The 13,916-nt window shown below is 42.6% G+C and overlaps 1 protein-coding gene across 1 annotated transcript; it reads right to left on the bottom strand.

Moving 5' to 3' along the window:
* Positions 1 to 1,163: 1,163 nt before the first annotated feature.
* EDEM1 (ER degradation enhancing alpha-mannosidase like protein 1) lies at positions 1,164 to 11,085 on the bottom strand. Its single transcript, XM_009283635.2, has 10 exons — positions 10,985 to 11,085; positions 9,981 to 10,152; positions 8,613 to 8,796; positions 7,908 to 8,082; positions 7,213 to 7,333; positions 6,581 to 6,751; positions 5,915 to 5,988; positions 4,795 to 4,891; positions 3,865 to 4,050; positions 1,164 to 2,974 (listed from the first exon to the last, which is right to left on the bottom strand). Exons 1-10 carry the CDS (start codon positions 11,083 to 11,085, stop codon positions 2,885 to 2,887), a joined length of 1,371 nt encoding a protein of 456 aa, XP_009281910.1. The 3' UTR covers positions 1,164 to 2,884.
* Between the last annotated feature and the right edge of the window lie 2,831 nt (positions 11,086 to 13,916).

The following is a 13,916-nucleotide window of genomic DNA, read 5'->3' as shown; positions in this document are numbered from 1 at the left end:
GGAAGAAAAATTGGCTCCTTAAAGAATACAAAACCTTTTACCACATAGTCAGCACCAGTCTCCTTGTAGACAAAAGCCATTCCTATGGGAAGATGACTGTCAGATCACCTTGGCAACACAAGTTTCAATGCAGTTTCCAACGAGAAGCTGACCATATACTATTTGGCACTGTAACTACCGGTCCAAGTCACTCAGGGCTGAAAGGCTGCAATACCTGCCCATACCGCTCCCATTCTACAGCCACCTCTCGCTCTCTTTCTGGCAATACACAAGAGGGAAAAGCACAGTGGCAGAACAGTTGTGCAACTTCATTATAGTCGTGCAATTCTCTGAGGAAAACTCTGAAACAGATTTCTGCGCGTAACACTTGGCTGGAACCCCTAGCAGGGTTCAGGTGCTTCAGAAGGCACGAAACACTGAGAGGCAATTGCAAGGTATATAACGCACGTTCGGAGAGCTAAACTGCCAGGCAGGGAAAAATCACTACCAGAAGCAGGCACCGACACGCCCAGGGCAATGTCCGTCCTGGCATCTGCTGCGCCATGATTTTAAATGGCCAGTTGTGGAATGCTGCGTTCGGCTTCCACGCTGCCAAGCGCTCCTCCTCTCAGAGCTACAATCAGAAGATCTGGCCCGGTAGCAGCGTTTCAGAAAGTCCGGACATTTTTCCTTTCTGCCTCCCTCGGTCGGCAGAAAGCACTCCCTTTACGCATCCTCCTGCGCTTCTTTACATGTTTACAAACTGAAGCATACCGGCATGCCCAGGCAACGTTTACTGGTTAAGAAGCTATACCTTGAACCTCTCCCAGTACCTCTTTGGATCGTAACACTTGGATCAATTTATGTTTTGCTTTGAAATAGGCAACTAAGACATTCCAGTAATAGGTTTGCAAAGCCAATTCTACAGGGGTTGGAATTGCCAGCTGCCTCAAATATCAAGGCAACCGATTCTATTGCAGTGTTTTGGAAAATCTTAACATACTTCCCTCTCTCCTCTCCAACCCTCCCCCCCCTTAAAACACACACAGTAAGACTAAGAAGACAGGATTTTTTTTTTTTTTTTTGCCTGAATACAAGATCCAACTATCATGGAATAGAAGATTCTACAACAAAGTCCCTGAGATGCATCTGTATACTAAAAGATTCAAACAATAACCTCTTCAGCACTAACTTCATATTTATTAGAAATGTTTTGAGTTGCAACACATGGTTTATGAAAACCGATGTTGTTATAAGAAGGTGAAAATACAGCAGATCAAGTTTGCCCTTATATTTAAGCCTTAATTTAAAAATAATTAACCCAACAGTAACATTCAACTACTTCAACTGTAGTCAAAAGTAAAAAGCATGTAAGAAATGGGGAGCCATTGGGGGAAAAAAAAAACCCACAACAAACTCTTAGAGTAAGTGGTTTTGGCCTCAGTTTGTTTTCATCCCTCAACAGCCCTGCCTGAATTTAACTGCTTTCTTCCTGAAAGTTCATAGACAGTTATTCCTCAAACATATCTGAGCTGTATTTCAAGATGGTGGGATGAAGCAACAGCGTTTTTTCACCATCCCTCACTGGAACCAAAAGGCACAACTTACAGGTACAGTTCAGCACTACAGTCAGCATCACTAGCTGCCGCAGCCGTGGCCCTGTTACGACGGCATGTACCAAACTGTCGTGTGGCAGAGGGAAGTTAGCACGCTGCCGGCTCAGACCTCTTACGAACGCCATTCCCAGGGCGAGGCAGCGGCAGCCCCGTCACTAACTAAACCGACACCGAGAATACATCCAGCCCACAAGTACTCTCTGGGGTGGGCACAGCAGTTGATATTCTTCCAGTATCTTTAAGAAAAAAAGAAGTCATCTCATAGGTAAGTTACTTTTTAAGTTACTTTGGGATCCGCTGTATTTTGCAGCCAGCTAATCAGAAATACTTTATCCACCTTCCCAAGCAAGCTCAGTTTTTCCTACTAGTGAAGAAAACTTAAGGCACTAACATATTAATGCTGTCAGGAATGTGAAATAGTTTGTTCTTCATGTATTGTTATACCAGTTCTTAGCAGCATCTCTCCTAAAAAGGCACTAGATACATGGCAAACAACAAAACTTTTGGAACTTCTGCTCAGCTAAGCTAAAGTTAGCTGCTTGACAGCTGAGTGGCTTTGCAATTTCCCCTTCCCTCCCACCCATTCCCTTACAAAAAAAGGCACCTGATTTGTTTTATTACTGGTTTCTGTAGCCACAGGCTCTTGTGACTGTGCAGTTCTATACAACTGTGTATATGAGGGTATCATGACTATACTGATAGCTTCTTATATGATCAGGAGTTATCTTTTCAAGATACTATTCTCGATACAGCGTTTTTGTTTCAGCAAAACCCATTACCAGTGGGTTCCTACCTGAGTAGTACTTAAGGTTGTGTATTGCTAGTCAGAATAATTCAATGATTAAACTTGGTGTAAGAAATTGCACTTTCCCATTCCTTCCCCAATCCCAAGATCATTTCAAATTAAATACTAGACCCTTTTCTAAAGGGACATTTGTAATACAGCTACAAAGAGGTAGCTAAGTGGCACACGCCAATTTTCTTTTCTTTTTCTTTTTTTTTTTTTTTTCTTTAAGTATATTCAGCCTTCATTTGCAACAACATTTTTCATAGGAAGTCTTAAAACAAGAAATCTCTATTCAGGTGGCACACGGAGTTACCGCAGTTCAGAAGACAGAACTCGTAAGAGAACTTGGATCTCCCTTCATCTCCGTAATTGAAAACTAACAAGCACGGGTATACCCAAGTGACTCAGCGTATGCAGGTGCGTAGCTGAAGAGGAGAGGAATGTCTACAGCCAAATCCCATGCTCCTCCTGACATATGATAAAAGTTACTCTGAAGAACCATTCAGATCAAGCCCACCATTTGATCAATCTGTCTCATGTAGTTACTCTTCAATGGCAGTAAGTATCTCCTCTCGTCAGGAACCCTGTTACACTGTTAACAAAATGAGAATATTTTTAAGAACTCAAATACAAAAACAGGCAATCCCACACCCTCTGTAATCTAGCAGGCGTTTCAGCATCAGCAACCACAGATTTCCTCCCAGTACAGAAAATTGTACCCAATAGCACTTTTGGTCCCGACTCTCCTTCGCTCTTTGCAAACTTACAGCACAAACCACATAAATGAACAGCAAGTGTTTCCTTAGTGCAGGCTGCAAGCTTCCAAATACACGCCAAACTACTGCAGCTTGTTATTCAACTGAGACTTCCTTCACTATGACAACTGTGAATGTTTTTTAAAATAATGCTCTTTTTCTGCAGGACTGGGGGGAGGAGGAAAGAAACCACGCTAGAACCTACTAGCAGAGATTTTTTTTTTTTTCTAAATTGTTCTGTATTAAAAACATATCTATTTTGGTTGGTGATAGGCACTGGATCCATAGCTCTGTACTCAGTTGATGCCTAGCTAAGAAAGGTCACCTTTACATGTCTCAAAACCATTCTGAGGAAAAAAAGCCCTGTTTAAATGACGCTCTGCTTTTCTCTTTCCCCATCACAGCAACACTGGAAGATTTTAAGGGCAAAGAAAAGGGGAAGGGAAAAATAACTGGAAATAAATTAACAAACTAATTGCTGCAAAATACTTAAAAGGGGACAGGTTTCACCCTCAACATAACAACTCTCACATTATCCTAATCCATTCATTCCACTACTGAAAGTGTTTTTCACAAGGGAGCTTCTCAGATATTTGACACTCATAAAGGAAACACTGCAGAGCCCTAAAGTAACACTTCCAAACGGCTCTTTTTCTACTGCCTAACCCAGTTCAGCATACATCCCTTCTCCAGCAGCACAGCCAGGAACGCTCTGTGTATTCCTTACATTAGAACTGAAGTTGACTGCCTTTAATTCGTTAGGTTTAATTTTATCTGCGCTGTCCTCTTCTCCAGGGAGGATGTCTTGCCACAGTGAGTTACGGAAACGTTCATCCACAGACACAACATGTCCCTCAGTAGTAAACATATACTTATTTCCAGATTTATGCAGTGGATTCTCTTCATCAAACAACTAAACGAGATGAGAGAGACAGCTATAGTATGGGTGCAACATTCTTCATGTCCCATCAACAATAAGTTAAAACGCACGCACTCACGCATTTGAAGGATCACACAAAAAGCATACCTTTTAGTGCTAAATGGGTAACTACTCTTAGAGCAAATGGAAATAAATAGTTTTAATGCAAGGGATTTATTTTATCAGTTAAAAGAGGAGAGCAAAAGAAAAACTTCGCACACAACTTAAACTGCCCTTATTTTTCTAAGCTGCACTATGCAGGCATTTCCAGGCTGGCATCCACTGTTCCCATTCAGTCACACATTTATTTGGTTTTCTACACTAAAGGAGATTGAGAACAGTAGCTTAAGCAGTGTTGGCTCAAATGTTTTCTCCTGTGACTGCCAAAGCCTGATGGGGAGAAATCGGAGGCTGCTGTGAGGCAGGCAAAATGGCTACAAGCAGTAATTTAGCTCAGAGCTGAGCAGCAGCTTCCTTCAGTCTTGCTTCCTCTCCTTTCCAGCTCCCCTGCAAAAGAGCTGCCAGCTCTCCAGCCAGCAGCTGCCCAAACCTCCAAGATTAGGGCAGGGGCAAAGAAAGAAGAGCAGCGCATTCTCTGATACACTCTGATACCTAAACCCCTCTCTTCCCCAGGGCGCAGCACAGGTTCTAATTAACAATGTCCTGCCTCCTCGCTGTGCCATGTCTGTGCACAGCGCATGCAAGAGAGTATCTTTGAAATGAAGAACATATACGTACCAGGTACAAATATTTACATGTTTCACTGAGAAAAAAGCTCTCCATTCTATCTTCCTTTGTCTTCTCTACAACGTGGTGTAATGTGGCATAGCCACACCTGCAAGATTTAAGATTAGTTTGGGTTTAGCTCCCACGCATTCTGATCTCGAAGCACTCCCTAGATATTCCTTAACTTCAGACCATTCCAACTGTCACTAGGGGTGAAGTTAAAAATGAAACAAGTCTCTCTTACAAGTAAGCACCGATTATTGGTCTCTGGTATTCTGATGAGACTGTAATCGTTGACCCTGTGGTTCACCTATTCCATCGTGCAGATTTGTTAAGAGTTTCTCAAAGAAGCAAGATACTCCCAAGGCACCCCGCACAAAACAGGCGATTTCCCCATAACGAGCACATGAGAAACCCAGGTCTGGAAGCCTGGTCTCATGCAAAGGTTTCTTCCCAAGCTACCTACTCTTCCCTCCCACCAACACTTAACAAATGACGAAGCTGCAAGCTGTCACACAGTGCACTCGTAATTCTTTCAGCCAAGCCCCTACACAGCATCTAAATCCCACTTAACCGCAGAATGGCGCAGTTTTATACTGTCCTATGCTTAGTACAGACTCATCTACAAAATCAGTAAATGCCAATAGTTGAATAAAAATTCACTATCTTCCCTCTGAGTCTTGCAAAAAGTTCAGATACTCAGTATTACAGTCAGGATTCACTGTTACTGTCTTGAGACGAAAGCTGATATGCAACAGCATCTATCTTAGAGGACATCCCTCCAGTTTAGTTAAACGCCACGGGCCCATGAGGTTAGAAATATTTTTGCAGAATCCATAGAAAAAAAAAAACCCACACCTACTAATTTTACCAGTTTTTAGCAACTGATCATCAACAATGCATTTTGAAAGGCAGTTATAACATTCTGAAGGCATAAAGTTGTCACTGGACTATAATTTCATTTTCAGATGAAAAAGAAATAATTGCTCAATAAATAAATCATCACTTGTGGCTTTCATGGAGGGTTGGGTTTTCTGGTTTACCTACATTTGGCAGATGGGATTCTATATATTTACATAATAAAATATACGTATATAGCTGTGAGAGAAGACAAAGAACATTGAAGACTGACTTTGCTTTTGTATATTTTTCCAAACTCTGCAGAATATCCATTCCCACATGAAGGTAAAATGGGTTCTTTGTGGCCTAAATAAGGAAGACAGACAAGAGTTAGAGTCAGCAATTTCAAAATCTTGTAAAAATAACACAACAAAGGCCTAGCAGTATCAGATTCTCGTGTATTACAGTAAACTTCTCTTTATAGGAACACGACTTAGATTACTCTGTGCAAGCTTCTCACATTTGCTTTAGTGCAAATCCTAATAAAACCTGTACTAAATTCAAACTCTGATAGCTTTCTTGAAGCCAGGAAGTTATTCTACTGTACCTTCTGCCAGCTGCAGACAATATAGCAAGGAAAGCTATTACATTTACTTCAGCAATTTCTATTAAGAAGTCACAGGTCTCTACCTTGTAAAAATCTGCCAGCTATTTTTTGAAAATGTTTAGTCTCATTTTTGTCTGTCTTATGAAAAAGGCTATTTTTTTTTTTAAGCAAACAACATAGCAACTACACTGCGTAACAATCTAGTGCCTAAACAGAGACCTCCGTCTAAGAACAGGCAGATCCAGAGGCACCAGGTTTTAGCAGGCCAGAGGCTAGGGGAAGAAAAAGTGACTTTCTGATAGAAGCTATTTTTGCCGAAATATGAGCTGTAAGCTCAGAAAAGTCAAGTACCTGATAGAGAAGGTATGTGGATTCCACTAACTCTGGCCTCAGGGGATAAAAGGGAACATCCGGTGCTTGCAATTGCCAGTTGTATCTTTCTGGGAGAGCTCCGTATCGTTTCCATATGGCATAATAAAAAGCATGGAGACAAATAGCATCTTCCACGTCTCCTATCAACACCTAGGCATAACAACAGCCGTAAACACGCACGCTTAATACCGCAAGCCAGCAAATTGCTTTCCGCTCCACGTAAGAACATGCCATATAATAAAACACACCCCTCATAAGGAGAGACAAAAAAAACCCCACCCCCACCCCCAAAAAAAGCGAATGTATTAATTCCTTCGCACGAAAAGCTTTAGCGGAGCTCAGCCTCACAGCATGGTATACAAATACTGAGGTTACACGAGAAAAGTTAAAAGTATCTCAAATCTAGTAGGCCAGGCCTTCCAATACTGTTATGCCGATGCAGAAGCTGAACCGCCCTAAGACTCTCTTACCAGAGCAGCCAGATGTAAACCCACAGGTTGAACCTCATCTCAGAAGAGATGCTTAGACTCGTTCACAGCCTAGGATTAGAATGAGCCTTTCTCTACACCCCTTTACTGTGTCATTTTGTCTTTAACAGAATGAAAGCTTACCTGTAGTCCAGGAAAAAAGGCTTGCAAAGAGTCAATCCACGTGTTCATCAGCTGTCCTGTGAACATGTTTACGTTAACGTACAGAGGAGGGTCACCTTCACCTTCATTGCAAGCTTCTCGACTGCCAAGTAACAATAAGCATGTGTAAATATTCACTATTTTAGAAGAACGCAATGCACGTTTCATTTCACAGCACTGCCACCAGCAAAGAGAATGAGCCACAGATTTGTCGTGCTAGGCTCAAAGCCGCTTTGAAAAGAACCAAAACGCCAGTCATGCTCTCAGAAAAATTAATTCATAAAGGTATGTACACCATATCCTAAAGTTATGCCAGCAGAATCTCTACCAAAAAGTCACGCTAGGTAAGATCAGGCCTTAAGAAGTACTAAACCAGCCAATTTAATACATTTCCCTCGCAGTTTTACAGCCTTCTCTCAGCCTAACGTTTACTAACTTGGACGGTAACCAGTTTAGCTTCTTTGCACCAATAATGCTATACAGATCAGTTGACTAAGGAGTGAAGGGAACGTTAAAATTTATTTCCACGGTCATTACCACGGAAATAAGATTTTGTTTTTTAAAGAAAAAAGAGAACACAGATTTTCTAGAGCATGACACAAAACACTATACAATCTCTTATATCTTGCTGGAGTACTCATTGCTTAAGGAATCGATACTCATATGAAACAACATACCCTCTTCTTAAGTGGTTCTGAATGTTCCGATAAGCATCATTGAACATATCCAAGTCTTCCTTTTCTCCAAAGAGGATGTAAGACTTCAGAAGGTATTCATAGAATGAATCCGACCCTGCTCCCAATCCACTTTGCTTTCCGACCCAATGACCAGTTTGAATATTCACAACATTTCCTTTCAGAACAGACAAAAAGTTTAGACTAAAACTGCCAAGTACATCAGAGAAAAATAATCAAGAACCAGAACTTAGAAATATTACGTCTTCGAAAAGTCTTAAGGAGGAATGATCAAAGATCACTATCAAAATAAAGTGTTACAGTGCATTCATCCAAGGAACTAGCACACACATGCAGTTGTTTTAAGTACTTTTAGTCATCTGCCAATCTAAACTATATTAACGGGGATACAAATGCAAGAACTTCAGTCTCATTTCCCAGTTACATGAAAAATCTGTCCTTGGAAACCTGTGCCCTAAGAAGTAATACAGATGCTCCATTTTTCTTACGAAATTACAAAGTGCCATTTGGTCAACACGAACCATGAGTACGCAAGGAGAGCATGACTTAACAGCTACAGAGGAAGCAGATCAACAGAGTTTACGATACATGAAAGAAACCTGTGGCATGATGGCATTCTGCTACAGGAGACTGAGGTAGGTTGAAACATGGAGCCAGTCAATATAGCATCACCTCAGAGGAGATTACCTAGCAGTCCGGTGTTATTGCTCCTGAGACTCCAGAGTGCTTTGACAGCCCTCCTGGCCACCCATTCAAACGTGGAATCGCCAAGCAGCCTGCTAAGGATGCCAAACTCCACCAGCAAAGAACCGGCTCCTGCAGTACAAGTTTCATTATTGCTGTCTGGAGGTACCCCCTTCTTCAGATTGACCTGTGAAGCAGGCAGAGAGAGCGCTAACAGCAAGAAGGCAGGCTGCACCTCATACAGCTGTGCTCTCATCTGCAGTCTTATATTTATTATAAAGCCTTTTTATTAGTTTCTGCAATACGTAGCGTGCAATGTGTGTATAGTTAGAAAGCCAGCATATCGCTGCTTGGTCAAGAAGCTTTCCTGAAGAACTCCTGCAATTCATCTTCCAGCTTTATAACATCATGCTCAAGGTGGGCAACCCTTATTTTGCTACTCTTATACTTGTTAATCCTTCCAAATTTCAGTCCACTTCTCCACCATTTCTACTAAACATTCAGGTTCTTCCAAGGGTGATGCAAGTACTGCTTCCTCTCAGTTAGTACTCTTGAAATCAAGAGTTTCCTCAGGGAATGCTCCTCAACTTCCCCGCAGAACAAAATGCTGAAGGGAAGTTACACCACCCTTCAACCGCTTTACCAGACTCCGAACAGAAGTGAGAGTTCATGTTTCTACAGCCTGACAGGTCTGGAGGAAAAGCAGTGCTGCCGTCCCCAGAAATTAATAGTCAGGCAAGTGCTAATTAGTTTTACAGTTTAGAGTTGTTCCACTAGAACTGATATCCTTCTCCTTGCAAACTGCATCTGCTTAAAACAAGAGGACGCAGTATTCAAGAATACTGCAGTATTCTTGAGTACTCACTGAGCAGTATTCAAGAAAATTACAAATTCCAAGCCCAGTATGACAAATGGTTTAGATGAGTTTTATCTTATCACAATTATCTCAGTACCAAGTCACCAATAAAGTCACCTTCCTAGGCTGTTTGCCTTTACAGTATTTCTTGTTAACCTTCTTAATGACGGCATTGTTTGTTGCTGCGTGATATATAGGAAGAAAGCGTGGGGCAGGGCACGTTCCAGCCAAACAGCATGGAAACAGATGACTACTGACCCGTATGAACAATATATACAGAGTGAAAAAACAGCCTAAAGAAAACATTTACTAGACATAAGGAGCAACTTATATGTCGTCCATATCACCATAACTTAGCGCAGTTTTCCCCCCACGCCATTTTAATGTAACTTAGAGCAGGTTCAATACCCCAAGTGCACATATAAAGGCACACACAGGGTACAGAATTCGAGCTGTAGGACAGGTGAATTACTACTTTTAGATTATTTCCCCACTGTGTTGGTGTGCTCACTTACCCGAGGATATGGAATTCCAGTTTTGGTGTTCTCAAAGGCTGGAAGTAGTCTCACTGCTAGGTCATGAGCCATATGCAACAGCTCATTGTCATAATCCTTAATGGTCATATCACCAAAAGGCTGTTTGGTATCTGTAATTATTATGTGGGCAGAAAGCAGGCTTCCCAAAACCCTGTGGGAAAAGGAAAAGATCTTCAGTTTTTAAATCTGATCTGAACCTAGTTCTTCAGCTAAACCCTTACCAGTACCATGTTTAACAGAAGTATTACTCTGTGCACCTTACAGGCACTACAGAAAGAGATCTGCTTTTTCCCCACCAGTAGTGAAAACATCTGGAAGTCATGTTGCTTGTCAGCCACAGTAATCCCAAAATCCAGTTCTGCAAAATTTACCTAACCCAGTAGCTCCTTACAACATACCAAGTCTATTGATGAGTGAAGACCTCCTTGCCCCTGCAAATGGCAGCAAGGTTGTTACATAAACTCAGAAAAAAAGAAAGCCTAGCCAAGTTAAGCAGCAATTGAATAAACACTGTTTAAGACATTCAGGAAATGAAGCCATTTCAAATCAGACAGTATCTTAAACTCATCTCCAAGACAGACAGGCCTGTTTTTCATCTAAAACGAAAGCGAAAGCAAGCAGAAGGTCCATGGAAGAAAACCAAAACGCGGAAAACCTGTCAGCAGGGTTGTTTGCTGTGCACAGATCCGAGTCTCCACTGCAAGAGCGACAACAAAAAAGTAGCAGTCTGCAAGCCAAACACAGTTGAGACTACCGTTGTATCACTGCTTCAAGTCACATGTGACTCATTAAAATTGTTTTAATTATGAAAGGATGGAATATTTTCATAAAAGGTTAAAACACAACTTACTCAAGGAACAATTATGGAATAAAGCCTACCAAAGACATCCTTATCAATGATTTTACTTTGGTTCTCCCGTATATGCACACCAAGTCTTTAACCTTGTTACTGTTTTAAAGACAGGAACTTAAGAACGACATACCTGATTGTTGCCTCAAAAACTTGGACCGTTGAGTCTTTATCAAATGAAACCGTCTCGATCACCAGCTTCACTGCTTTCTGGAATTCTGAGGAGTTTCCCATTACCTTTTACATAAAAACAAAGCTATTTTGTCTAATTGTTGCTTCAGAAGAGGGTTGGGGAAAAGAACGGCAAGTTCACATTTTAGACCAACGGTCATATTAACTAGATACAGAACAGAGTACTTCAAGCTCCTGCTAAAAAGACTTTCCAGAAAGTTACCCATCCTACTGACATGTAAAAGTGCATTTTTTAAAAAGTATGTTAAAACAGGGAAATCCACAAAGATATAATTTTGTCTGTTTTACTAATCTATGCACTCATGTATTCTTCCACCCCAACATCAGCCTTCTGGGTGATCTCTTAGAGCAGGAGTCTAAAAACCTCTTAAGATGTAGCGCACTGAGTGTTTTAACTGCTTAAACTATCAGTTTAAGAGTTAAGTTTAGCTTAAAAGGTAACACAACTTGCAGAACAATGAAGTCTGATTTGACATTTATTTGACCAGCGGAGTCCAACCTTTCGGGCTTTTGACTCCACACTGCACGCCATGCCCAGGAGTTCCCTCACGCCAGTTTTCCATAGGCATACCTTAGCACTTGATTTCCACTATATCCAGAGACAGACGTAAATTCAGCCCCAGCTTCAGGGAAGCAGGAACGTGGACGGAAAACACAGGTTCCCGCTTGCATAAGTTCACGATAAGGCTGGGAGTACAGGGAACCTACCTAGCTCTTTAACCATCAAAGCACCATGTGCCAGCCAGCCTGCTCTTTCCATTACCCAGACCTAGTGGGAAAGCATTCACGTGCTTGATCTGAGCGGATGAAGAGCAAAATAGGCCTTCTCTGTGCAGAAGCTTCTGAAACACAGGAGAGTCTAGGAACCAGAAGTTTTGTATTCGAGGGAAAAAAAAGTTACGTACTGCCCCAAAAGGTATGGATAGGACACTGAGCCACTGCTGAACGAGGACAGGAAGGCAACTGTTTAGCCATCACACCATCAGCCACGCAGCACGGATCCCTAACTGCTGTTTCAGTTAAAACCAACGTTTTCCTCACTTCCTGCTTTCAGCCCTGTTCATCACTGCCGCGTTCGGTTACGCAGCTGAGACCTCCTCAGCACAGAGCTGCGATTCCCTGTTAGCAGCGGGAAGTACTTTACACAACCTGAAGCACGCATACAGTCCTTGCACACACCACCTTCTGCACAGGAGGAGAGAAACGCACCACAGATCCAGTGCGTCGGGGGGCCCTGACACTCCAGAAGGCCAAGAATCTGCCCTGGCTGCAAAAATGAGACTCTGAAACCTAAGGGGGTTTCTAAATACGCACAAGGAGTTCAAGGAAGAGGCTCTTCTCCATGATACCGTACTACTAACATAAAACTGAGTTGCTTCTCACGTTATCTTCAAATTTTAACAAACAGAAATGCATATGATAGACTATTTCAGCAGGCGAGAAGCAGCTTTACAGCTTTTCCCCTCCTTCCTTTCACCGCTCTTCATACAGACTTACGTGTCAGTCAGGCCGTCTCTGCCAAGCGAAACAATCAGAGCTCTTTCAGTCATCTTGAATAAGATGAACTCTCTTCCTGACACATCTCTCAGCAACCCATGCAGATTCCAGCTCAAATCCACCCTTCCTGAACACCAGAGTACGGCCATATTCCAAAAGAGATCTCACCCGAGCCTCGGGGAAGAAGATCTCCAAAATTTCCTCCGCCTCTTCTGGAAATCTCTCCTGATACACCCCCACGTACTCCTGCCCTTCCCTGCCTGTGTAACGCTGCTAGCTCGTGATCCAGCTGTTAGCAAGTATACACCCAGCAGCTTCTCCTCAGAAGTGAAGGATTTAATAACCTCTCACTTACAAAATATTACACCCTTCTACTTCATATCGCTGAACTTCATTACAATTTTTAATTGGATCCTCACGATGCCGTCTCACCTTCTCTTCATCTTAAGAATTGATCTCTATTTCTGTCAGCAACTCTGCATGAAACATTAGCACTTTTTGCATTAATAGCGTTAACACACAGAGGCTAAACAGCATTTGCCCCACGGCAGGTCCTTAGAAAACACCGTGCAGTAACTCCCTCCAGTGCAAAACTTCCTGTTGCCATCTTCCTTCAACTTCTCACCAAGTTTCTCTACCAAGTACCCCTCTTCCTCAGCTCCACTAGCTTTTTTTTTTAAATTATTTTTAAACGCAGAGCTGATTCAAGATATCAGAACTACTGTTGTTATAAGTTCAACCTCTGAGCAAGGGACAAGATCAGTGTTGTTCAGTACCAGGGCAGAAGAACCCAGCAAGACCCATCTTCAAGAGAACGCTGAATAAATTAATGCTGTACTACATCCTCATGTCCCCCATTAACTCTTTCCTTCAAAGTCCGTCCCAGCAGCCTGCCTGCTGCCAAGGAGACAGCCCGTGACCACGCTCCCAGCTCAATCCAACCATCCCGCAACCGAGACCTGCACCTCCACAGCCCTTCTAAACGCAGCTCTGAGCCCGACAGCGAGCTTTGACTCCCGGTTTCCCGCACCAGGGTTGGGAATAAACCAGCCGGTGAATGGCAACAGGCGCCCGTTTCGCTGCTAACGGCCGGACTAACAGAAGAGAGCAAGCGAGAGCCGTGCGTGTCCAGGAGCATCTGGGGTTGAGCATCTCTCAAAAGCCTCGCGTCAACCGACGTCAGCCTTTCGGACGTTAACGTCCGTGTCCTGCTAAGACGCCGCCTTCAGAGTTTAATCAGCAGAAGAACCTCTCTCTGGCGACACACCCCAGCTACGTTAACGTACCTTCAAACTCATTTGCAAAATTCGGTTTGCTCATGCCGGCTGCCGACGCCAACCTCCCCAGCTTCCCTCCCGATTAAACCTAACGGGGCG

Source organism: Aptenodytes forsteri, unplaced genomic scaffold (genome assembly GCF_000699145.1).
Source record: "Aptenodytes forsteri isolate BGI_AS27 unplaced genomic scaffold, ASM69914v1 Scaffold267, whole genome shotgun sequence".
Classification (NCBI taxonomy): Eukaryota; Metazoa; Chordata; class Aves; order Sphenisciformes; family Spheniscidae; genus Aptenodytes; species Aptenodytes forsteri.
The sequence above is the reverse complement of the archived record's forward strand: the minus strand, read 5'-3'. Positions and strand labels throughout refer to the sequence as shown.

Excerpts from the sequence above, each read along its gene's own strand:
- EDEM1 (XM_009283635.2), bottom strand. The coding sequence starts at position 11,085 with ATGGGAAACTCCTCAGAATTCCAGAAAGCAGTGAAGCTGGTGATCGAG. Across the intron at positions 7,334-7,907 it reads CAGAACCACTTAAGAAGAGG|TCGAGAAGCTTGCAATGAAG; the intron begins GTATGTTGTTTC and ends GTTACTTGGCAG. Across the intron at positions 5,989-6,580 it reads CCACATACCTTCTCTATCAG|GCCACAAAGAACCCATTTTA; the intron begins GTACTTGACTTT and ends TTCCTTATTTAG.